The sequence below is a fragment of the Mytilus trossulus genome, chromosome 2, assembly GCF_036588685.1.
Source record: "Mytilus trossulus isolate FHL-02 chromosome 2, PNRI_Mtr1.1.1.hap1, whole genome shotgun sequence".
Lineage (NCBI taxonomy): Eukaryota > Metazoa > Mollusca > Bivalvia > Mytilida > Mytilidae > Mytilus > Mytilus trossulus.
Window position 1 is genome coordinate 12,719,271 of NC_086374.1, and position 26,188 is coordinate 12,745,458.

The 26,188-nt window shown below is 31.6% G+C and overlaps 1 protein-coding gene across 2 annotated transcripts; it reads right to left on the minus strand.

The window, feature by feature from the left end:
- Window positions 1-251: 251 nt before the first annotated feature.
- Window positions 252-25,654, minus strand: LOC134704907 (mytilin-2-like). 2 transcript variants are annotated; one of them, XM_063563691.1, is made up of 3 exons: window positions 24,710-25,654; window positions 2,504-2,645; window positions 252-1,721 (listed from the first exon to the last, which is right to left on the minus strand). In XM_063563691.1, exons 2-3 carry the CDS (start codon window positions 2,613-2,615, stop codon window positions 298-300), a joined length of 1,536 nt encoding a protein of 511 aa, XP_063419761.1. In that variant the 5' UTR covers window positions 2,616-2,645; window positions 24,710-25,654; the 3' UTR covers window positions 252-297. The 2 variants fall into 2 exon arrangements, with proteins under 2 accessions (XP_063419761.1, XP_063419762.1); XM_063563692.1 differs by lacking the exon at window positions 24,710-25,654 and adding an exon at window positions 4,073-4,133.
- Window positions 25,655-26,188: the final 534 nt, after the last annotated feature.

Below are 26,188 nucleotides of genomic sequence, written 5' to 3' on the forward strand. Positions count from 1 at the left end.
AGAAGGTTTTAGTGCTCTGCCTCGATGACTCTGTGTTCATGCTCATCCTATTCGATTAAGTTGTTGTTTTATAGATATTTTAAATATTATTGCAACCTCGTGGTTGAATTATTGATATAAAAAATGATGACTATAGTTATAGTTATCCCAACAACAACACTTACCAGAGGTTTCTTATTATCTACCATTGTCAATATCTAATCCTGAAAATCAATACTGTTTTATAAAAGGATGAAGACTTAGGACCCTTTTTATATACGTTTTATTATACTTGATATGATAAACACGTACATGTGTTCACCCTCGTTGGTTGTCAATGAATTGTTGCAGATTTCCATTCTCTGCTAGATTCCGTATGGCAGCAGTTTGGCCGGGAGTACTAGCATTAAACAGAAACCTGTTTAACACACCTATATCAGAAATTAAGTTTTCCATGTTTCCAGTTTCACTTATAGTAACGATCATTTGTACTCGGTCCCGAGTTTGACAATAGTTTAATATCAGAGTAAATGCTCGAGTATTTTCCAAAAGTTCTTGGATTTGATCGTTTCCTCCTAAAGCAAGAATGAGTTCCTCTTGAGCTGAAGATAAAACGTTATTTGTAATAATTCTAAAGGGTACTGGATAGTCTATAAATTCTTCCATCAGATTCAATCTGGCTAATCTTTCAATCCATCGAGCAATTCTGTCATTTAAACTTGCTCTTAGTATTTGTTGCATGATCAATGGATTTTCGGAAACTTGCTGAAACCAACCCGTTTCCCTCAGTGTGTTGAATGTTCTGCTTTGACTATTTGTATTTGCGAAATTAACTGCGTTACCACGATTAACACTGGCAATTCTTGCTAGTCTATTTGCTGCTGCCGTTGCCTGAGCATTTGCTGCTGCCATAGCCCGAGCATTTGCTGCTGCTGCAGCCCGAGCATTTGTTACTGCCACAGCCCGAGCATTTGCTGCTGCCGCAGCCTGAGCATTTACTCTTGCCGATGCCCGACTAATTGCTCTTGCCCGACTATTTACTCTTATAGTTGCCAGATTATTTAGTCTTGTCACTGCTCGATCAGTAGGTCCATCATTTGACCCATCATTTGAACCATCGTTTGATCCATCATTTGATCCTGCTGTAGCCTGAACATTTGCTCTTGCTGTTGCCCGACTGTTTGCTCTTGCCCGACTATTTGCTCTTGCTCGATTATTTACTGTTACAGTTGCCTGACTGTTTAGTCTTGTCGTTGCTCGATCAGTGGGTCCATTATTTGATCGATTATTCGATCGATTGTTTGATCGATTATTCGATCGATTGTTCGATCGATTATTCGATCGATTATTTGATTGATTATTTGATCGATTATTTGATGTATCATTTGCTCCATCATTTGAGCCATCATTTGATCCTGCCGTTCTTCTTGGAATAATGTTAGACCTATACAATTTGTCAATATTTCGTTTAAATTTTCCAACATTTTCAAGAAGACCCTGAAGAATATTTAATGCTTTTTTGCTCTTTCGGGTACGGTCATTATCTGCACCACCACGTTGTGACAATAGACTATGCAGTATTTTGAAAGTGCCTGATTGTTCATCTCTTCCGTCTATTTGTGATCCGGGTCCTCCATTAATAGTTTGGACAATTTTCTGAAATGTCGAGGAATCCCGCTTAAAGGGACGAATATTTTGTCTCCTATCAAGACGATATCGATTGCTATAGTTTGGATTTGATCCTGAAAAAAATGTATAACTAATAATTAAATCTGTAACTAATTCTGTTTTTTTTCAAATTCATAGTCTTGATTTTTACCTTCAATGTTCCATGCAGTCGTCTTAAATTTCCTGTTTTTTTGTTAAAGTTTTAAAATATTGGTTTTTGATTCACTTTATTGTCTCTTACATTGATGATCAAAAAGACTATAACTAACACTCACTTCACGAAAAGCTGGTGCTTATGAAATGAGAGTTTTTGAAACACCAAGGCTTTCCTCTACCTCAGGAATAGATTACCTTACCTGTATTTGGCAAAACCTTCTAGGAAGTTTGATTATCAATGCTCTCCAACTTTGAACTTTATTAGGCCTTTCATTGTATCCTTTTTGAATTCGAGCGTCATTGATGAGTCTTTATCATACGAAACGCGTGTCTGGCGTAAATACATAATTTAATCCTGGTATATATGATGAGTTTGTTTGCATGTGCAAAGGCATTGTTACCTAAAACATATGTTTTCCCGAAATATGTTTGATCTATCTATGACACAGAAATAATTTAATTGTAAAGATCAAAGTCTTTATTGATAAAAAACCTTTCCATTGACTTACATATATACATACTGAGTTAGTAACCTCCTTCATGAGGATATCTAATTTTTTTTCATATGTGTTTCATTTAGGTCATATAGAGATTTTGCAATTTGTACAACTGGTGCATAATGATTCTTTATTTTATATCGTTTCAAATGCAATATTAAAATATTAAAGAGCATTTTGTTAGTTCTACAAAGATAACCTACCTTTGCGTTTATGATTTTTCGATTGTTTATCATAGCTATCGCCGTTCACACTCTGATAGACACATACGAACAACAGAAACACCAGGCACAATTGGCACGTCTGTTTAAACATGGTGGTCAGATGTTTTCACTATACCATGATCTAAAGAAGAAAGCGTGGAACAAATGACATTTATATTTATTATTATAATTTACATAATACTAGTACACACAGGAGTAGTATTAGTAGGAGTAGAAGTAGAAGTAGTGTTAACAATAATAATTTCAAGTTTACTCAGTTACTTTGATATTTTCCTTTTCTTTTAAGTGCTTCCCAAACGATTTATGTGATTTCCTCAAAATTTACAAATGCTTAAATGTGATTAGTTTTAGAAGAATTGGTAACTTCAGTTTTCAATTCAATGGACCAAATTGCCGGAACTACTAGTACTTTAGTAACCTAAACCTAGAATTCACTGTAAGATATAAATGAAACCAATAGCTTCATGTCAAATTGCATCTTTCGGGAAGCCAGCCGATGCCATTAAACAGAATAGCTCTTTCGTTTAAATTGAAAGGACAATCAAGGAAAAAACACCCATTATATTTTGTTTTCTATGACCATTAAAATTATGTCGAGATGGATTCTAATTTCGAATGTTGTGCTTTTAAAAATTCTTTCATGAACTTTGATATCATGCATGTCTACCTTTCGAACTGTCATGTTCAGATTATCCCGAAGTTAAACTGTTCGTTTTTTATGCGTTCTGTACTTTAGTTTTGCTATGTCATTATGGACTTCCGGAAATATTTTCCCTGTAAGTTCAGTATTTTTGTGATTTTACTTTTTATGACACGCAAATATGTCACAGTATGTTTTTATAATCTGTCAGCGGCACCATAAGATTGTAACTAGGATAATAACAAGTTACCAATAATAGGAGAATATAAGATTATATGATGTTAATTAAATCATAAAGCAGAATAACCTATGCTTGTATCCTAAATTATATAACAAATAGGAGATGTGGTACCATTGCCAATGTGACAACTATCCATAAAAGCTTAAATGAAGGGATTAATATGGTAATCCTTATCACGTTGGCCATTCAATAACTGAGACATGACAACTTATGAAATAGGATACATATAGCTGTGAAGAAATCGAAAAAAGAGGAAAAAAAGTTTAAATTTTGGAACAATGTTTCCTTTTGGCTTCAAAGGACAGCATGACTTAAAAACAATGTCGTTTATTTCATTCAATTCCAATGTCTCCCAAAAGTGAGGAGTTTACAAGGAATAAACCACAAATCAATCTTCTCAAAGTACAATAATAGTATACCAACGACACATGCCTTTATGTTGTTCTGTTTATTTCAGTTGCTATTCAAGGTGTAGATGGGCCACTGAAAAGCAATACATCTCTTAACATATAGTAAGGGATGTAATCAGCACATTTTTAGTTAAAAAAAAATGAGGCCAAATAAAAATAAAAATTTTAGGGTCGTATTTAAGACTGAAAATGTCAAGCTTAATGAGGTTAACTATTTGTTCTGTATAAATATTAATAATAAACAAAAGTATACTTACAGTACAGGAAACAATAGTGTATTCTTCTACAAACACATCAGTCTGGGGTTATATTTGTTAGGCATTTATATTTAACTGGGTAATTGCTTACTAATTGATAATCATACCACATCTCTCTATTTTTATAAAAATATGATCAATAACACATTTAAATGCCAACAACATAAGATTTGACAATTAATTTTGTTTATATATAAATTAGCATTTTTTATAAATTTATTAATAAATTATGCAAGTCATGAGTCAGATTTCTCTGCTTAATATTATTTTCATCCACAAAAGAGCAAAATAAGGTAATTAAAATCATACTTTTAATTGAATGAGATAAATTCATTATTCTGGACTACTTAATTAATTCTGTTAACAAGAAAAACGACATCATTTTTCAAATTAAGGTGCAGGTGACTGTCAGATACTTGAAGATTTTATTTAGAGAACATGAACAGATCAAATGATCAGCTCACCTGGCAAAAAGGCTCGGTGAGAACTTATGCCACAAATTGACGTCTGTCATTCTATAACTTTTACTAAAATGGTCAACTGAAACTACTTCGCCAACTTGAGCAAAAATTATTCAAAGAATTTCGTTTTCTCTATGTGCCCGATGCTATCGATAAAATAATCGGAAGATATCTTGAAAACTTTATCAGAAGAGAAAATCTGACAAGGCAAGCATTTTTAAAATTTTGTCATTTTGATCTAAAAATGTAAGCTGTATCGATCTAATAGTACGATTTTAAAATTTACAAAAAGAGAACATGAAAGTTTAGCTTTTATTTTGTTATTATTGTGAACATCACAATAGAGACCAGACAACCAAAAACATAAAAATACCACACAGCAAAACAAACTATAACAACCACGAACAACTAACTCCTTTGATATTAAAACATTAAAAAATCAATGACCATTTCACTGTCCAGATAGCCCGACTCCATGTTTTACTTAATTGTTCATCTTTTCCTACTCATTATTAGTTTTTCCGTTTAAAGGGAAATAAGTTGCATAAGCAGCCAAATATGTGCACAGTGAATTGATTCAGATTTTCAAATTTGATCTAATATATACCGAAACTTAATATAGAATAACGAAAAAATCCAGGTGAGCGATACAGACTTCCTGTGGCCTCTTGTGCGATCGTTGTATGAACTTTATTGCAGTTTCACCATTAATTCACGACCGACTAATCTATTAGTAAACATGTCAATACATGTACAATGTATATTATCTACAAACATTAGCATTCATAATTTATTATTAATTAATTTTAGTTGTCTGCTAGTAAAGTCAGCATTAGAGAGAGAGAGAGAGAGCAAGTCGAGGATCCACAAACAAACACAGAAAGAAGAAGTGTCACAACATAAATCAGTTATACAAAGTTATTATTGGATTTATTGAAAGTCCTTGAAGTACAAAATGCATACATAAATAATATTATCAACAGTTACTGTATTAAGATTCAGAGAAATAATATTCGTTTGTGAATGGAATAAAGTTGTATGCGCTTTGAATTCGTGCATGTAATTTAAATGAGACTTTGTTATTTTTCATTTTAGAAAGGGGCAGTGAAGAAGTGCGATGTAACGGAATGTGTAAAGTTGGGTTGAACAAACCATACAAAGATATAGGAAATAAACAACGCGATTGTTTCATTCTACAAGTGTGGACACAGATAAGTGTGGATAGTATTTGTTTAATAAGTGTTTATCATTGAAGTAATCAGTATTATATTTCAAAATATAATACTTCCATCAAACAAATGTAATCTCAGCCTTTTCGAAGTTTTTCTCATCAGATTCTATATTAAACTGTGTTGAATAGCTGAAGTAAGCGTTAACTTGGCTTTCAGGTTAGTTACAAAAGATCAAAAGTATAGTTTCAATAATTCAATATTTGATTACTAGTATAATGCTCAGGACTGGTTGGGAAAATGAAACTATTTGTATCGATATTAACATCACTCTATAAAAACCTAAAAAACTATTGAAGTCTATTTAAGAAAAAAGTGGTTTTATTTTTTTTTCAGATTAAACAAACCCTCATACAAGTAGTTAGAGGAATATTCTACGTGCATAACTTAGTTTAAATCATATGAGATGTTTCTCAGAAGCTGTTTGTATGTTCAACTTATATGAATCACGTGATCCCTGGTGGTCATTTCTTATTTCAGTTACTTAGTATCAGTAGTGTAAGATTTTATTTTAATGTGTAAGAGAGTATCTGAGGAAAATACATGTGTTTATTTTATCTATTGGCAAGAAAACTATTATTTGTATCAAACTGTCAATGAACCTTTGAAATTTCGAAAATAATAATTACTATTATAATTAGAAGATCTTGGCAATTTAGGCATTTATTATACACGTTTGACTCTTGCAGTTATTTTTAAATTCAGTTTCTGGGAGAGAAGAGTTCTACAGTGGCAATCATATTACATCTTCTTATTTCTATTTTGTAATGGAGAGTACATATAGGGAGTTATTTGGTTTCAGTTGGCAAGTACGATTTAACAGTTGACTAAAATGTGTTCAGAAAGTACCTCACATGACCCTTTTGTCTAGGTGAGCTTAGTTTTCTCGTTTGAATTGTTTTACATTGTCTTATCGGGACTTTTTATAGCTGACTATGCGGTATGGGTTTTGCTCATTGTTGAAGGCCGTACGGCGACCTATAGTTGTTTTAATGTCTGTGTCATTTTTGTCTCTTGTGAACAGTTGTCTCATTGGCAATCATACCACATCTTCTGTTTTATATTAGACATACATAAGGTAAATTCTTTTTATGTAATTTGTTTTCTTTCATTTGAATGTTTTCTGTCTAGACTCCCAATGCCTGATTTATGCAGTATAAACGTGTTTTTTCTCCATTATAAACGTTATTTTCATCAAAACAGTGTTTACATACTCGTTAATTTTGTAGATGTCGATTATGATAGATTGTGTGTAGACGTTCAGAATTTTAAACATGATCTATACAATTTTAAACTTTTTAAACACAAATGGAATATAGGAACATGCAGTATTTAAATGATGATATAAAAAAGAACAGTGCTGTAATAACAATTCAAGATTAAAATAGATTTAACAAATAATGACAAAAGTTGGGCAATATTTCTATATTAACAACAATTTTTAATCCTTGTGAGTTTATAATAGATACATGCAAACACATGTTCAAGTACTTCAAAAACCAGTACAGGTGGTTTTAAAAATGGCTGGTAGTTTTTTTTTTGTAGTTGTAATATGCTTACTATATTTTGGCTCCTTTGCAGATGAATAACAGAACGGTTAGTTAGCAAGCTCACATACCCTAGACGGCCTATGATATTAAGGGCAAAGGTTTATAATGTCACGGTGGCATAGTTGTTCTGTTTACTTTAATGTATGAATCTTTTGAATACGAATGCGTATTAGCTAAACACATATTTTTTTAATTCTTCCTATATTTGCGTTACATTAAAACCTATGCGAAATAACGCAAACGTTTGCAAAATAATTCAACCATTTGCGATATAACGCAAATCTTTGCGAAATAATGCCAACCTTTGAGAAAAAATGCAAACCTTTGCGTTACAACGCAAACATTTTTATTTCAATTGTTCATTAAGCTTTGTATGTATGTCCGTCTGTCATCAATTTTGGTTGTGATTTACAAGTAGATAAAAAAGAACCATAAATACAAGGCAAAATCAATGTAATAAATATGCATAGAAATAAGGGAATACTTGAAGTACAATTATTATACATAAATTAACAATGGTTTGTGCATCAGAAAAGTATATAATTTAACAAGAAAATAGATATGGTATAGGCATATTTTAATTGAAAAAGCAAAAATAATGTCATACAATTGTGAAACTTTCAAGTCAAATAGACAAAAAATTTCTGATTTAAAATGAACTATCAATAAAGATTTTTTTTAAATCTTAGAACATGATAAAGATTCTCTGATAGAAGGTAATAGAATTTTCATTTCAATCTATTGAAGTAACTTTAAGATGCTTTGGAAGCAATTTCAATAGAGAGATCATAATAATAAAACATCTTAATTTTATTGCAAAAAGGTGGCTTGTTTGGATCTTACCAACCTTTCACAATCCTCAAACGAAAGCTTACTTTTTTTTTGGTTATAGATGTATAAACAGGGTTGATTTTTTATATATTTTTTCAATATAACTTCAATTTACTCAATTTTCTTTGTTATATATATATACGTGTATTATAATATACTAAGTATATAATTTTTGGGGGACCTTTATAGGTTGCTGTTCGATGTGAGCCAAGGCTCTGTGTTGAAGACCGTACTTTGATCTATAATGGTTTACTTTTAGAATTTTGGAGAAAGTTTAATTAAAATTCTGTAAGCTTCTTCTGCACCTAAAGTCTTCTACCCCAAATTGCGTAATATATGGTGAACTTGGACGATATCCCATCAATTTAGATATTAAAGTCCGTATGGTATCATTTTGGGTGAAATTAGTATGTGGTAAACCGAATAAATTATCAGCGACCATTTATAAACTACTGTATAAGCTGTCAAATGAAAATGATGTAAATTTAAGATGGTTAAATAATGTTGCATCTACATTTGTATTTTTAATGAAAGGGGATTATCTTTTGTGTGGTTGTCTCAAACATGTATTAGTGACATTTGGCTAAATAATACAATCAGAACATCACTCCAAGATCAGTTTCAACAAACATGGTTTTCAAATGTGCTAGCATGTTCGAAGACATTAAATTATCGAATTTTTAATGATACTTTTGGGTTTGAGAACTATTTTGATATTTTAGAATTTCGTGATATTTATACGTTATGCAAATTTAGAACCATCAACCATAAATTACCCATCGAGATAGGGAGATGGACAAATATTCAGAGAGATAGACGAATTTGTAAATTATGTAACTCTAAAGATCTTGGAGATGAGTATCATTATATTATGATGTGCACAGATATGTCAGTAAAAAGAAACGAATGTATTGATAAAAGATATCGTCCAAATATAATTATGTTTAAGAAAATTATGAACTTAAATATAAAAGATTTATAAATTCCCATGTGTGCCCTCCTGGCTAAATACTATCAGTATAATTGTAAATAGTGTATATATTTTGCTCTGTGTAATCATGTATTTATGTCTGTATTATTGATGTAATGTAGTGCCTGTATACCATTGTAAATGCAAAGGTTTGACAGAATAAAGATATATATAAAAGACTTGGTACAGGCATTTTCAAATGTAGAAAATGTTGGATTAAACCTGGTTTTATTGCGCTAACCCTCTCACAATGATGACAGTCTCATCAAATTCTGTTATATTGTGAATTTCAATGAGAAAACTCTCCATCAAAATTGTGACTTGGATGGAGAGTTGTCTCATTGAAATTCCTACTTCACCTTCTTATATCTATTATCCTACTCCTTATTAGTCAATGATATGTTCTTAATATTCAAGGATTTTACTTTGCTAAGAGGAGGGAAGAGATGTTGATATATGCAGCCTCCTCCATATATAACTGCTGCTTCTTAGATAAGTAATAAGATCACACAAATGTTTAAGTTATAACGCAAACATAGGAAAAAATATTAAAAAAAGTTATGTGGCGCTAAAACGCTTCCGTACAAATCTATTTTCAATAGCTATGACTTTCATTTTACTAAAAGACTTAAAATAAAATAGGGATCTTCTTCGTCTGATATGTGAATGAACATGCGTCCAAGTAAGGTTGCAAGAATAATGTTGTATTTAATCCAGGAAAACACTTGTCGTCAACAATTTCCGTCTATCTAATTAGCAGATTTGACCCTCCTTCTATAACGTGCCATCAAAAACCAAAATAGATATTCCTGTCATTGTATATGACAATATATCATAATAATATTGCCATACCATGTGTAGTAATTTGATTTAGCATCTGGTCGCCATTTTTTGCATGCACTTTACAGCAATTTCATGCTACAATAATAGTGTACTGACAGCTACTAACAATAACTAATGAGAAGATGCAATATGTTTCAACCATCTTACCTTTCAGTTCACATGTAGATACATTTATTAGGTTTCTTCAAATCTTAATTTATACAGAATGCTTATGCAACTTTGCATAACAATGAACTGAGCTCAATTCAAGACATTTGATACAGACAGAGCTTTCAATATAGTAGTAATTTTATCAAACTGGTCATAATTTAAAAACAGAAGTTTATTAAATTTGTTTTTGATATTCTGTAAAAAAACCTTTTCAATTACTAAGTATTTTTTCTAGATGTAAAACCTTTAGTTAAGGCTCATCATAACTAATGGCAAACAATGTCCGTGTTCAGCCCCGAAAAAAAACTACCCTGAGTACACACTACCTTGTGCAGCTGGAAATGTTTTAAGGCCTGACATCCACTAAATATATAAAAGTTAATTGTATTTTGTGTTTCAGAAAGATAAAAACATTTTTTTGGACTTTGATGAGCATTTTATTACCGATCTTGCAGAAGATTTAAAAAAAACAAAGCTGGGATACAACTTTGAGATGCCCCCTTTCAGGTAACAACCGTATTGTATTGTATTGTAGTGTATTGGTCATCCTTGATCATGCATAAACAATAGACAGACAATATATATTTACAAAACTATAGGTGAGTAAAATGCAATTCAGGTGTTTGCTTATTTTTTACATCTTCTACAGAAAGGGGAAATAAAAGCCCAACAAAATTCAAAACAGATTTTATCTTTCTGAAACACAAAATGCAATTAACTTGAATATATCTAGTGGATGCCAGGCCTTAAAACTTTTCCAACTGCACAGGTTAGTCTGTTACTGAAGTAGTTTTGAGGTCCAAACAGACATTTTTGTCCATTTTTTATGATGAACCTTGACAGTGGTAAAAATATTCAGTACAATGAAAGTAGTAGTCACTACATGCATAATTATTAAGCCACGCACTTACTGTACCTTTCGACACACGACCTGACTTTCAATAGAAAACAGGTGAACAAACATTTATCCCATTAAATGTTTTCAAGGTCTGCCTTTAGTAATATAGTTAGGAGCTTCTGATCTACCATGCCGGTCTTTATATCTATTTCTTCACAAAAAGTTTCAAACTCCTTTAGTATATCCTCTAAATTCAAAACACTGTTTCATAGGTATATTCAAGTTATTTACGCTCCACGAGAATAATTATCAATATTTATTAATGTAATATAAATAAAGGCGTTGAAGCTTAGTGGTTTAGATCGTCTATGAAATTATATCCCACAATAAGCAAACAATGGTATAAATAAGGCTTATATGCACAAAACTCATTTCAAGGGTTTCCCCTGTCTTTCCGATTTTGTATGTCTCAACGTTTAGTTAATGTTTTGTACGTTATTGGTGAATAAATTGCAGGTCTTCCTATTATCGTATTCATACAAGATGTAAAAAAAAATTGCGCAAAATAAAATTAAAAAAAAAAATCAATGCCAACCTACATGAAGAAATATTTGTTCCTTTATCTATTTTCGCATGCATTTTATTTTAATATTATACGGTGTCTAGATAGTATATTTCATATTCACTGGTGGTAAGCGGATGGTCGTAACTAAAAGTTACGACCATCCGGAGATGGGAGACAACTCTAGGGATAAGTTTTTCTTTTCTGATGTTCGTGTACTAATAGGTTCATTTGAACCAAACCACTTGTCTCGTACATACTATTCGGCAGTCCAGTGATATTAAAACCAAATTTGATGCATTAAAACATTCCAATTTTCGTAAAATAGTCATTCAAAAATTCAAGCATGATGGTCGTAACTTTAAATGTGTGATGGTCGTAACTTCAACTATAGTATTTTGGATGATGGTCGTAACCGGCACAAGATGGTCGTAACTTTGAAAGATGACCGTAACTCGAGTATTTAGACAAACTTTTATTAATGTATGTTAATTGCAAAGGTAATAGAATCAGATGTGATATATGATTTGCTACAAACAGTATTATTTGTTACTCTGGTAATGATATGCAGAAAATTAAGCTAGATAATTATTAAACATACACATTTCTGATGGATTTCAAACGCTCCTCATATAGGAGCAACAGTGAAAACTAATCAACTCGCATTATGCCAAAAAGTATATTAGAGTTGAGAATTTATATATTTTTTACTGTACGTTAAGGCATGAAGTTATTGTATGCCTCTGGTCTTTGTTAGTCTTGTATTATTTTAATTTTAGTTTCTTGTGTACAGCCTCTGGTCTTTGTTAGTCTTGTACTATTTTAATTTTAGTTTCTTGTGTACAATTTGGAAATTAGTATGGCGTTCATTATCACTGAACTAGTATATAATTGTTTAGGGGCCAGCTGAAGGACGCCTTCGGGTGAAGGAATTTTTCGTTACATTGAAGACCTGTTAGTGACCTTCTACTGTTGTTTTTTTTATGGTCGGATTGTTGTCTCTTGATACATTCCCCATTTCCATTCTCAATGTTACGTGTATTCCCTTATACATGTATTTAGGTCTTTCCACTTATTGTTTTTCTTCTGATTATTTTTTTTTTCTTCCGCCTAATTTTGTTGTTGCGATAATCATTTGTTTCGCAATATGTCGCTTAGATATTTTGTATATGATATGGAACAGTTTATGCGCTTTTGAAATTTACCCTGCGTAAACGAATACTTTTCTTTGTAGGAGTTATCTCCCCAAACACTGTTTTCCTTGTTATCGCATCTCCTTCGCAACCGTAAAAGATTATGACAAATTTATTTTACAAAATTGCTCGTTATATCCTTCGCATGATTTGTCCTATTTTGACCGAAGCGATATGACCGCTCCATATGAGAGTTATTTCCCCTTATGCATCTGATATAAGTGATATGAATTTCTATCTTATAAATCATAAGTGATAGAGACCTAGGATCTTTTGATTTGAGATCCTTGGTCCCAAAAAATGAAAATTAGGTCAAGGTCAAAGGTCAAGGTCATATTCTAATATTTGAATTTGGCTTATTTTCACTTATATCCAAAGACTGTATAAGATATCAACAAATTATTTTTACTAAATTGTTAGTTGCGACATGTCGTAAGATGTAAATTTTGATTGCAAGCGTACGTTGAATGTAAAAGGGAGTTTTCTCCCCTCTTGTATTTAAAAATACGCGTTTGGTGATATAACTCATTAACTAAATATAATTAAGACCTATGGTCTTTTGATTTGGATCCTTGGTTTATGACCTTGAAATTGATCTCAAGGTCATAGCTTAATTTGACGTTCTAGATTTTGACCTTTGCTTTTATTCTATATGTACACATGATAAAGATATACAACTTTTAGAAAAAGGTATCAAACCATTTAACCTTGAAAAAAAACAACCGGAAGTGACTTTTTGTAAACCGGAAGTAGCTATTTTTTTGTACTTTATTAATATAAAAGTATATAGAACCAGATATTTTTGGAATCAGTGTCAAGTAAATATTCAAATATAATCGGAAGTTACATTTTTCAAACCGGAAGTAACAAATTATCTCCCTTATTTAAAAAAAATGTATGGAAACAATATATTTTTGGAATCTGCTTACTAGGAGCTATCATTTGACGATTGAAATGACATTTTAAACTTAGTTTCACAACTTTTCATATCAAAATACATTGTTTTGATGAAAAGACCTTCAATTGTTCTCTGAACAATTGGTTTTTAATTGTTTTTAGTGTTTCTTTTATTTACGACTTTTTTTTATCTGCAATCATGTCGGCAGAAGAAATTATTAAACGTACAACTCTGAACAATCATCCTTAAATGATCTATTGCAGTTCTTATAAGTCTTTGAGTCTTTGAGTTATTGTTTACTCCTTAGCTTTAAATTATTATTGTCTTATAAACTATTGGCCTTCAAATATTCGTCTTTTGGTCGTTATGAGGAAATAGAATCCACAAATGCACTTCGGAGTCAGGGTTGAGTTCAATATCTTAACAGCTACGTAGTGCTACGTAGATTTTGACTATTGAACATGTAGCTATAGACTAGTTGTTACATAGATATTGATAGCGACTACGTAGCTGCTACGAATTTGAACTCAACCCAGGATTTTATTACGTGTTATCGTTATTTTTTTATCGATTTCATAACATTGTATATTGCTGTATATCATTGATATTATATACATAAGTACGTCTGAGTCAGTGACAACTCTACAACAGATGTATCCATCGGATCGCCATCAATGATGGTGATACATGGCTGTGTACATAATGCATATACAACTCGTCTAAACATCAACCCAACAATGTTAGATCTGTAAATTTTTTAAATTTTTTGAATATTTTACACTGCTACATGCAATGAATTTAAGAGTAAAATAAAATACTTGTTTGAAGCCAGGATTCAGCTTGTAGCCAGGATAATGTTACAAGGACTTAGGGCAAACTAAATGTACTGCGGTAACTATTACATACAAATCCCGGTATGCAGGTTGAAAATCATGTGTAAGTTATATGTTTACATTGTACGAATGGCTACAAGCTACTCATGGACTTCGTCATTGGACATTACTGTGCACCTGATTATCAGCTTGATTTTACCAAACAACAATATGACGTCTAAGCATCCGGGCTAAAAATGAAGCGTATGTTCTTTAACTCAGGTACGGACCTGCGAATATGCTTTAGTCTCGATAACGACCTAGTAAATAACCTATCAATATTTTAAGCTTATTTTGGCTCCTTGTTAATGCTCTTTCGACTTAATGTATCATTCTTAAATTGAAGATTTAAAAAAAAACCAACTAGTACTGTAGGTAAATCCTCAAAAAGTTTATGTTTTCAATAGATGCGAGTTCCAAATAAAAAAATCAGGATACTGTTATTTCATGTGATGTCCAATTTGTCAAAAATGCCTTTTCTTAAACTCATTTATTTTGTAATTGAAACAATTATTTGATACATTTCGTGCTTTTTATTTCTAACTAAGAATTATCATAACCAGAGCTGTGTTTCTTGTTTTAAAATAAATTCTCCACTTTTGAGAAATGTACATTGTGAATAAATTAAACCGCTTACATCAGTTCAAATATTTGCCTGTTTGTTAATTTTATACATTATATTTTCAGAATATATGACTGTTTATTTCATTTTGTATTGTTTCGTTCGATTCGTTGATTCGTTCCAATTTTCTTCTTTACAGGTATCCCTCTCTCCATTTAGTTTTTATTCTTTGGCGAAAACAACTTCACAAATATATAATATGATATATGATATATTCATATAACAAAAGACACGTTTAGAACTCTTGACTGAACGGTTCGGTCCAAGACATTTAAAACAATTGGAATTTTAAATCGAACTTTAATCAAAATTCCCCCAAAACTAATATTTAAAAACTTTTTAAAATTTTTAATTAAAGTGTTACACGCATTGAAATTGCTTTATTTTAAATTGTATGTAAAGAATGGAAAAAAAATCTTCAGAAATACATCAAATAAAAAACTACTAGTATGCATATAATAAAAGACACGTTTAAAACTCTTAATTAAAACAGAGTTACGACCATCACAAATTTACGTTACGACCATCCTCGATATTTTAGTTTTTTTTAGTTACGACCATCATGCTTGAATTTTTGAATGACTATTTTACGAAAATTGGAATGTTTTAATGCATCAAATTTGGTTTCAATATCACTGGACTGCCGAATAGTATGTACAAGACAAGCGGTTTGGTTCAAATAAACCTTTTATTGCATGAAAATTGGAAAAGAAAAACTTATCCCTAGAGTTGTCTCCCATCTCCAGATGGTCGTAACTTTTAGTTACGACCATCCGCTTACCACCAGTGATATTATACACCTATTGACTGGGTGTGATATTCAACTCGTGACGGAACAGCACTGATAATTAACTCATGCGCTACGCGCATTCACGAATTAAAGTGTTGTTTGGCGACTCGTTGAATATTGTTCTTTATTTAAATTCTTCGTTTAGTAATTATATAAATAATCTATCGCACGTTACCATCAACGCATTTTGACGTAGCGATCAACAAGATATAGCGTCATCATGCCGCCATCGCACTTCAAGAAATAGGTTTGCATTAACTAAAAGCTAATTGTAGAATTTTTACAATACTGCAATTGCATATAATAGCCTTTTTCTGTAATAAAAAAAAAATAGTATAGGTATAGTAAACGGTAATGAGATATTCTAAACTTCAAATCTATGTACGTTTTAGCATTAAAGTATATCGACAAGATGTTAGCATTCATGTTGGCACCAATTGCACCCCTTTATTAACAGTATTACTCCTGTATTGTAAGGCAGTGGCGGATCCAGCCATTTGAAAAAAAAGGGGGGGGGGTCCCAACCCAGGACAAAAAAAGGGGGGGATTAACTACATGTCCCCATTCAAATGCATTGATCGTCCCCCAAAAAAGAGGGGTTCCAATCTCCGGAACCCTGCCCCTGGATCCGCCACTGTAAGGAATCACATTGTATGGCTAAACTCTGTAAAGGTTAGTCTAAATAACATTGAATTAATTTAATGTCAATTTATTAAGTCAAGGATTTTGCTACCACAAATAAATCAAAACGTTCCGACATTTTATACATATAAATATGGTTATAATTTTTGCTCTACCGGTATAAATCTCTTTCTAAACAGAATATCCCTTTCTCATTTTTGCAGTGATGTTGTTTATGACGCCTGTTAAATTGAATACGATCCATGTAAACTTAAGTTACTGGTCAGTTTTAAAAAACTTTTTCCTAAAGGTTGCCAGTTTAACAATGTAGTTATTGCTTTAAATATTGTTTTGCCAGACTAGTAAAATTGAGAATGGAAATGAGGAATATGTCAAAGAGACAACACTCCGACCAAAGACTAGAAAACAGCAGAAGACCATCAATAGGCTTCAATACAGCGAGAAAAGTTCAGGGATAATGGACGTTATAGCATTGATGTTGGTTATGATATTTCATAGTATACTTGAAATATATTGCTATACATCACACATATATCTGAATACTCACGATCGAACATCTTGTTTACTTATATTTTGGCAAAGCACAATGTCAAACTTTTCAAAGACTGTTTGCGACGCCTTTACACTGGATCAGTTGGGTGTGTACTGACTATTACATTTATTTTATAGTTGTAGCTTGAAAACAACAATCATTAATTGCGGACTACTCTTATATCGCTTGATAGTTTTATTTTAGTTTATGTTTACTGCTTCGTATCAATCTATTCAAGTAATTTGCAACTGACTTTACGCAGTGTTGATCCGTTACACCACTGTTTTTGAGTTATGGCGATGATGGAGTGCTCACACAAATGTTCAGTTCCGTCTTTTACTAGTACTGTATATGTATATCCCGTTGGAAGCCTGGAATTCAGAGGTTGTTGTTGCTTATGTCATGCTTGTTGCTAGTTGTTTTGTTATACATCAATCTATTAGTTTTCTATTCTAAGTTAATTATCAAAAATGTTTTCAAATTTCTTTTAACCAGCTTTAAGAATCATCTGTGCAGTGGCCTATCTTGAACTTTATTTCTAGCACGCCTAATGAGGTGTTCGATTTTAGGCATTCTAGTCAGTCGAAACCTCAACATGATTCAATTGTAAATTGAAACTATGACATAAAAGTCAAAGGTCCCCGTACGGCCTAACCAATACCGCATAGAAATCTATACATGGACCCGAAATGACAAATGTCAATCAACTCAAACAAGAAAACTAACGGCCTTGATTTATGTTAAATACAATGAACGAAAAATAAATATGATAAATTTCAACTACAACCGCAAGGCTCCTGGTATGGAAAAGACATAGAGAATGTACAAATAATGTGGCGGATTTAATATGGTAGTTGGCACCAATCCCTCCGCAAAACCCTGGACATTGATTTAACAGTATGACATGAGAACAAAGTATACAATCAGTTGAAAAAGACCAAACTCATCAGAGTGATACAAAGCACATAAACTACCAATAAAAACAAAACAAGACATACACAGAGAAGTTGGAGTACTCACAAGAACTCAAAGCTAGTTCAAAGCCAGAAACAAGGAATATAGAATCAGGTAAACCGAACTTGAGTAAGAAACATGAAATGTATTGGTTCATCAAGAATACAACAGAATTACAGTGTTTATCTACAGTAAGGAATCCAGAATTAACATTTGAATGGAAAAAGACGATATGGCATGGGATGTTAATCTGCCTGAGGTGACTATAGGACCGAAATAATATGAAAATTATTAAACGCACTTTTCAAATGAGTATATGAAGAAGACAGTCAATGATACTTACATCAGATGCTATTCTAATAAATGTTGAATGTGAGTATAATTTAGCTTTGTTTTTGTTTCTATTTTCATATGCAGAATAAAGAAGTTATTTACAAATTAGAGTTTTCTGATATAACTGTTCAGTGCCTGAGACCAAAAACACAATTTAATAGATATGTTCTATTTTTCTCCTATGTACATTTTCTTATTAGATAAAAACAAATCACCAAAGAAACAAGGCTTATAGTTTGGTACACCAGACGTATACTTCGCCTCAATAAATTAATAAGTGACAGAATAAGAACGGTGTTTTCAGTATTTTGTCGAATGCAAAAACATCAATCTTTACACATTGAACATCCAATGGATTTAGTGTAAAGACGACATTAACCGTTACAGAAAAACATAAGGTGATCATTTTGATATGTAATGGAAGATTAATAATAATAGCAAATCGGCGTCGAACAAAAGTTTTTGACATATATTAATGTAAAAAGTCGAATTGATATAGGTTTGATTGACTGATTATTGTTTGGCTCTTATCAAGTGACTAATATTTCATACACATCAGGACAAGAACATTTTAAAACTATTATCCAATAGATAGGTGCTAAAGGGTAAGTAGATGATAGGAAAAATTCGACTGCAGTTGGAACAGGCAAATGAAAGCAAGTTAGAAAGGATCATAAATATAGTTTCGCATCATGTTCCCTATGGACCCCTTACATATTTTGTTCATCCGGAATCCCTTTTTGAGACTAGATTTTAAAGTAAGGAAGGTTCTGACAAAGAGTACGAACCATTACATCCAGCAACACAAAACGAACACTCCAGGCAACCCCTTTTGGGGCATTGGCTTTTGTCTGAGGGGAGACATTATGTAATTAGACGACAATAACTGTATATATCGATATCCCAGTTCTATTCGTATGCAGGATAGAAATAAATTAACTTTACATTCAAGATCATTAAAAAAGTACATTTTTGCGGTCTCAATCAATTATTATTTGACAAAAACGATTTTTTCATACCTTACATAAATTTCAACTACCTTGTATTTATAATTGGAAACATGATTTCAAACTTTGAATTTTAATTGGATTGTTGTTTTTCTTCCCTCCCTCCCTCTCTCATTTTAGAGAAGACTTGATTGCAAACACACTGGCATATAGTTGTTGTCTTTCAAAAAAAAATCAAAATTGTGAATTTTTATCATAATCAAAATAATAATTTTTTTTTATATGAGTTTATGATATATTTTTGTAAAACTGTTGATTAATATTTTCGGTGTTCAAATCGAGTAATGATCTGGTGAAAACAAAAACAATAACCGCTTCTTAAATGTTATTGTACAGTTAGTTTCAGTAGTAACATAATTATGTTTTCTCCGAGGGTATAAATTTCGTTTGTCGAAATCAACATTATTTTGAATTAATAATCCACAACTTCGGCAATAAGGTATACTTTTACTTTTTTAATGTTGATACAATGTCCTTTTATAAATAACATTGTTTCAAGCATCACTGTACGCCGATAGAAAAATAAACTGAAATAGTGACAATTTGACACGCCTTCATAAAATGATGAATAACATAAATGCAGGGCATGTCCACATACTAAAAGCCTCTTTAAATATGCTTTAACTGTTTAAGTAAGGGTAATAGGTTTTAATATAAGTCCATCTTCGAAAAACGAAATGTCAAATGATTTCTTAAAAACATGATAAAGAGTCTGTAGTTTGTGTGTGTGTGAATGTGGGAATGAAGCCGTGAACTATTCGTGCCTGTTTTATTTTGGTTTAGTATTTTCAAATGGGAGCGGAATTTCCACCGATAAATAAAGGGTAAGAATTGATAAAATTAATCCATTACATAATGCGATCTTGGAAGCAATTCTCATTATCTATAAGTAACCAAGATAGTTATGATATTATGTAAATGAGGCAGTCGATCAACAATATAAATAAAGCAAAAAAGAAAAGACTAGTTCTGTAAATTTATTAAACAATTTTCATTTTATATGCAATCAAACTTTCCTTAAAATTATGATCAATAAAAAGAAAAACTTAATGCTTTAATCTTAAATTCTCAATTGTTGAATATCAAACAATGAAGAGAAAAATGACCGAACGTACAAAATAGTTAGCACGTTAAAAAAAATAACAAGTCATAGCGGGTTTGTTTTCATTTTTGGAGTTCCGAGGATGAAAAAAGGAAAAGTCCATAAAATCAAACGCTATCAATCAACGGAAAAAGTGAAAACGAACGGCCATATTCCTGACTTAAAAAAAACCCCAAAGCATCTCCGACGGAAATTGTGTTATAAAGTGTGAGCTCGCGAAACCTTTTTTGTTTGTTTAGGAAGACAGTTTTGATAAAAACAAAAACAACATAATTAAAAAAAACAGGCTACTTGTTCATTCTCCTTTGAATAGAAATAAACTATGTATGTTTCACTGGATACGTTAAACAACTCTACATACGGTTCTAAATGCTTCCATAGCTAATGCATTATTAGCTATAAAACAAAGAGAGCAAACTTCGAATTACATGTTATAATTCGCTAAATCTGAATATATGATTAGAAAAGAAGAAATATGATGTATTGATTCACGGCTTAGAGTGACTTTTTTCTCTCATTCAAATTGCAATAACTAAAAAGGTAAAGGAACAGTCTTATATTAATGTTCTTCATTTGAAAGCCATTTTTTGTCAATTCATTTTCAAAATGATCTCCCTTATAACGTCAACAGTTAAAGTTATAATTGAAGTTTTGGTTCTTGAAAACTCTGTATTATAACATACTGAAACTAAAAATTTACTTCGCTTTCGAAATACAAAAATGTACGAACACAATTATACACTGTAATTTTATCATAAGTCTTAGGTAAACAAACTCATCATAAATGCCAGGATTGAGATGCGCGTTTAGTCTACAAAAGTCTCTTCAGTGACGCTCGAATCTAAATATAAAAGTTAAAGGCAAAGTAAAGTACGAATTTGAAGAGCAATGAGGACCCAAAATTCCTAACGATTTGCCAAAAATACAGCTAAGGTTATCTATTCCTGAGGTAAAAATGCCATTTTATTTCAGAAATTAAAAAAAATTGTAAACAGTTATTACATTTATAATTATGACCATAGCCATGATAATTATTCACATAAGTGCTGAGAACTGGGCTAGTTGTACCTTCAGGAAATTAAAACTCTATTAGCAGTGGCATCGTCCCAGTGATTGTAATTAAACCCATCATAGATATCAGAATTGAGACGCGCGTTTCGTCTACAAAAGACTCATAAGTAAACCAAAACTTTAATTTTATTTTGTATATATTTAAGTTAGATGCTATTAAACCTGGTAAAAAAAGAAATGTTATCTATTTTGCCTGTTTTTGTTTCTTTTTATTTGATTCCGTTAATGTTCATTCTTAAGCCTATGAAGTTGGTGAAAAGTAAAGTTGCAGTGAGGAAACGACAAAATTGCATTTATTCATTTAGTAAGGGACAAAACACAGGAGCAGTTAATGTGACGTCACTCAAATTCGAGCTTAATTTGTGTTTGGTGGTTATAAGCATTTTGTATAAGACTCATAACAATTGGTTGAGGCAAACTTACGTTAAACAATGGAAACTAATTTTGAAACGTCAGACGTGCGTACAGATGGACAAAGGTAAAACGTAATACCCAAGATGCCCGGCGGTGTGTGTAAAAACTGTAAAAGAAGATCAATACACACAATGATGAATGCTTGCATTAAGGTTATAGACTCTACACCCCTAAGTATCATGGCTTACATAATACATATTACAAACATTTGGCAAGGCAGTTGCCTCGTTGGTTCAATAGAAGTTTCGCTCATGCTGGTTTTATTGTAAATTTGATTTCGAAAAGGTTTACATGCCAAGCCAAAACTTGATTGATTGTCAAGATATGGCGTATCAAAGGTGACCACGAAAAGGTTCTGTTTGTTAACGTCACAACCCCATCTTCTTTTTCTTAATCACAAGATTCACAACACGCAACTAAAGATTTGAACACGATTACAACTTTTTTGTATCACTTTGGAAGAGTTCGTTCATTTTTATGATAATGAGATGGCGAAGCTGTTATGAAATCAGCTGTGTAAATTTTACAAATCTTACATTTTATTAAGCTTTATCTACACATGTGCATAGATGATGGATAATCTAAATGGATTTTACCTCAAATTTAGTTTTTCACCAGTTACATTTAATTATCTCCTTATTCCTTAAGTTTTTTTTTTATCTCCGTAACTTTTACTTAGAAATTGCATTATTGATGCGTATCAGCGTTGGAAATTGGACATTGCGTAAACCAATAATGGCCATAAGATTACACATTATAATCCCTCATTTCCTTTTCGATCTTATAAACTTTGGAGCCATTTATAGCTTGCTGTTCGGTGTTAGCCAGGGCTCCGTGTTGCAGACCGTACTTTGACGTACAATGGTTTACTTTTACGAATTATTACTTGGATAGGGAGTTGGCTCATTGGCACTCATACCACATCTTCCTATATCTATTAGATATTTTACATATGATAACCTGATTTGACACATTTGAATAATAAGAACCCTATTATTGCCGTTGCAATCAAATAAAGATTCTGGTATGATATCAGCTGTGTTGAGGATCAAACTTTTTTAAAGGTTTGTGATGGCAAATACACGTACACCAATACTAATTCAAAAACAAAATTGCCTAAACTGGACACCGGAGTATAAAATGGAATTTGTCCGTGTGATACAGTTGTCCCTGTTTGTAAACATTCTAGAGTCCATATACGAATTTATTCATATTGAAGTGTTTTTGGTTTGTTTGAAGCTTAATAATATGACAGTACACAAAAATACCAGAGCAATGTTTAAGCTCGAATTGCCACAAGTCAGCAGGTCGGTTAAGTATCCTCACTAATAGATAAAGGCAAAAGTAGTATACCGCTGTTCGAAATTCATATAATCGATTGAGAAAAAAAAACCAAATTCGGGTTACAATATAAAACCGAGGGAATTACGACACAACAGAAACACAATACTGACATGAAGCACACACAGAAACGAACTATAATATAAAACAGTTTTCCAAAAAATAGAGGGTATAAACAAAGACCTGATAAACATCGACTGGTCGGCAAGCCATCAGGTCGACAGGTAAGAATATACATAATTGGTCTTCCAAGATTGGATAAGTAAGTCAGCAAGTCTTTATATCGACAGGTAAGTAGGTCGATAAAATATCTCATTCTAAAAAGCTTTAAAAGCCGCATCCACTTATTTGGTCTGTGATTGTACAATTTAGATTCCTTTCACGGATTTGGCTATACTTTTTGGACCTTTTGGATTATAGCTCTTCATCTTTTATATAAGCTTTGGATTTCAAATATTTTGGCCACGAGCATCACTGAAGAGACATGTATTGTCGAAATGCGCATCTGGTGCAAGAAAATTGGTACCGTTAAATTTATTAGATAGTTGGGCTCTAACAACAATCGACCTAACTGACTTGTCGACATGCCGACCTGCCGACCTGTCAATCATATATCATGTTGACCTTATTAAACACTATTATATATACATGCATAAGAACCAATTCACCTTGTATGAAAAAAAATATAATCCGATCTTGATTCACATAAACTGTATTAGTGACTCCACTCATATTCGAATTTGATCTGCCTTTGGTGGTAATAAGCATTATGTATTTGTTTCATACCATGTGATTGAGGCAAAGTAAAGTTATAGTGAGGAAACAAAAAAAAATCATTTGTATATTATTTTTTAAGGAAAGAACAGTAAATGTATTACCACTTAAATTTGAGCTTCATTTGTGTTTGGAGAAAATATGCAATGTGTATTAGTTTCAAAACACGTGATTGAGGCAAAGTAAAAATTATAGTGATTATACGACAGACTTGCATCTTTTTTCATTTATTTTAACGGATTTGCATTTTTATACTTTTACCAGTTTGAGTATTCAATTCCAAATCCCCTAAATTATATGGATATATCATAAATATGATATATGAAACCCAACTTAATTTCAGTACTTGTAATTATAATTTGTTTTAGTAAAATTTAAATGACCTTAATACAACTAAAATAAATTATTTAAATCATACCTAATCATTGGATAATTAGCTAACGGTATGTTTCCTTTGTTTCTATATTTAGTTCCTTCCTCCTTTAACCACTAAAAGATTGATTCTTTTTTTGACAGTACTATACAATATCAGTATTCATTACTTTGATATAAATGACACGTTTTACTTGTAATTTTGGAACAAAATGCTGTCTAAAGATTTGACTACATCCAATAAAGCGTAAAAAACTATGATATACAACACTTGTTTTGAACTAACCTTTTGAGAACAAGTTTGGCTGTCTTGCACGTGTTATTGTTAGCTTTCTCAATAACGTTCTTTTCTCCTTTGCTGACAAGACGCAACATATTATGGAAGAATCTAATTTCAATGACATGTATCTATTTATTTATTTTTTGAGAGTACCTGCAAAGACGAGAAATTGACGTCGTACTTCAACTCAGCATAAACCTATTTGAACTTTAACTCTGCTGCAATATATCATGTTCTTCAACAGTTACAAAGGTTATTTTAATAACAATAAATATCACATTTTAATATTCGTTTAGAATACAATGACAATTATTACAGGTTATTAATGTTTTAATTTGAATGTCACTTCGTGTTAGAAGGTATTGACTTTTGACAATTAATAGGATCATAAAGATCCTTCTCCCCATCATGACTTAACATTTACTACCATAAGGCTGTTCAGAGTGTAATAGATCAGTTTTAATATCTGATAAAACCGGAATATATTTGACTTGATGTAATACTTTCAATTTAGGTGCTATATGTTTCTTGATAAAGTGTTAAGCCTATTTTTTCCAGGGGCAAATACTCCAACATATATAAGGTGGACAGACAAGTAATATTTTGTCTTTTATGACTTATTTTCATGATGTTCCGAATTCACAGTTTATTATAAAACATTAAAATCTTATGCTGACGACTGAAGTCTTTACATTATCAAACGATGCTATTCAGTAAATAAATTTTACAGAAACCACATACATGTAATAACAAAAAAGTACAATTGCATGTTATGTAGATACATATACATAAAAGTATGAAATAAATCAATTAACAAATGTTATTGTAACACAATGAATTCAATTATTTCAATACTATAAATTTTATAAACAAAAATAGAAGAGTGTATCGAGTATATCAGAGTAGCACATACATTCTTAAAATGAACACGTTTCAATTGTACACCACTAACCTCGTTATATTCTTTTAATGGGGAATATGCTGTCAAATTTTCATATATGTTTTAAATTATACTAAAACGCATATTCAAATTACAAAAAGTCCAAAAAGAAACAATTTACAATGTATGGACTAGTTATAATGATAATGTGTAAGCATTTTCTGTGTTTATGTTTAGACTAGACACTATCTAATTATCCATCGAGATTACCTCCGAAAACTGGCTACGGACATATATCTCAATATAAAAATAGATATAAATGCATGTAGACAAAAAGCACATTTAATGACATAATGCTTCTTTTTCTAGATCTGTTTGAGTTCATGTTATAGATTAAAATATTTGTATAAAGTTATCAAGGGTACCAGAATTATAATTTAGTACGCCAGACGCGCCTTTCGTCTACATAAGACTCATCAGTGACGCTCATATCAAAATATTTATAAAGCCAAACAAGTACAAAGTTGAAGAGCATTGAGGATTCAAAATATATCATCGTTTTATCTGTGTATATATTTGTCTTTTGCATTTTGACAAGGTATATA

Excerpts from the sequence above, each read along its gene's own strand:
- LOC134704907 (XM_063563691.1), bottom strand. The coding sequence starts at position 2,615 with ATGTTTAAACAGACGTGCCAATTGTGCCTGGTGTTTCTGTTGTTCGTA. Across the intron at positions 1,722-2,503 it reads GAAAAATCATAAACGCAAAG|GATCAAATCCAAACTATAGC; the intron begins GTAGGTTATCTT and ends CATTTTTTTCAG.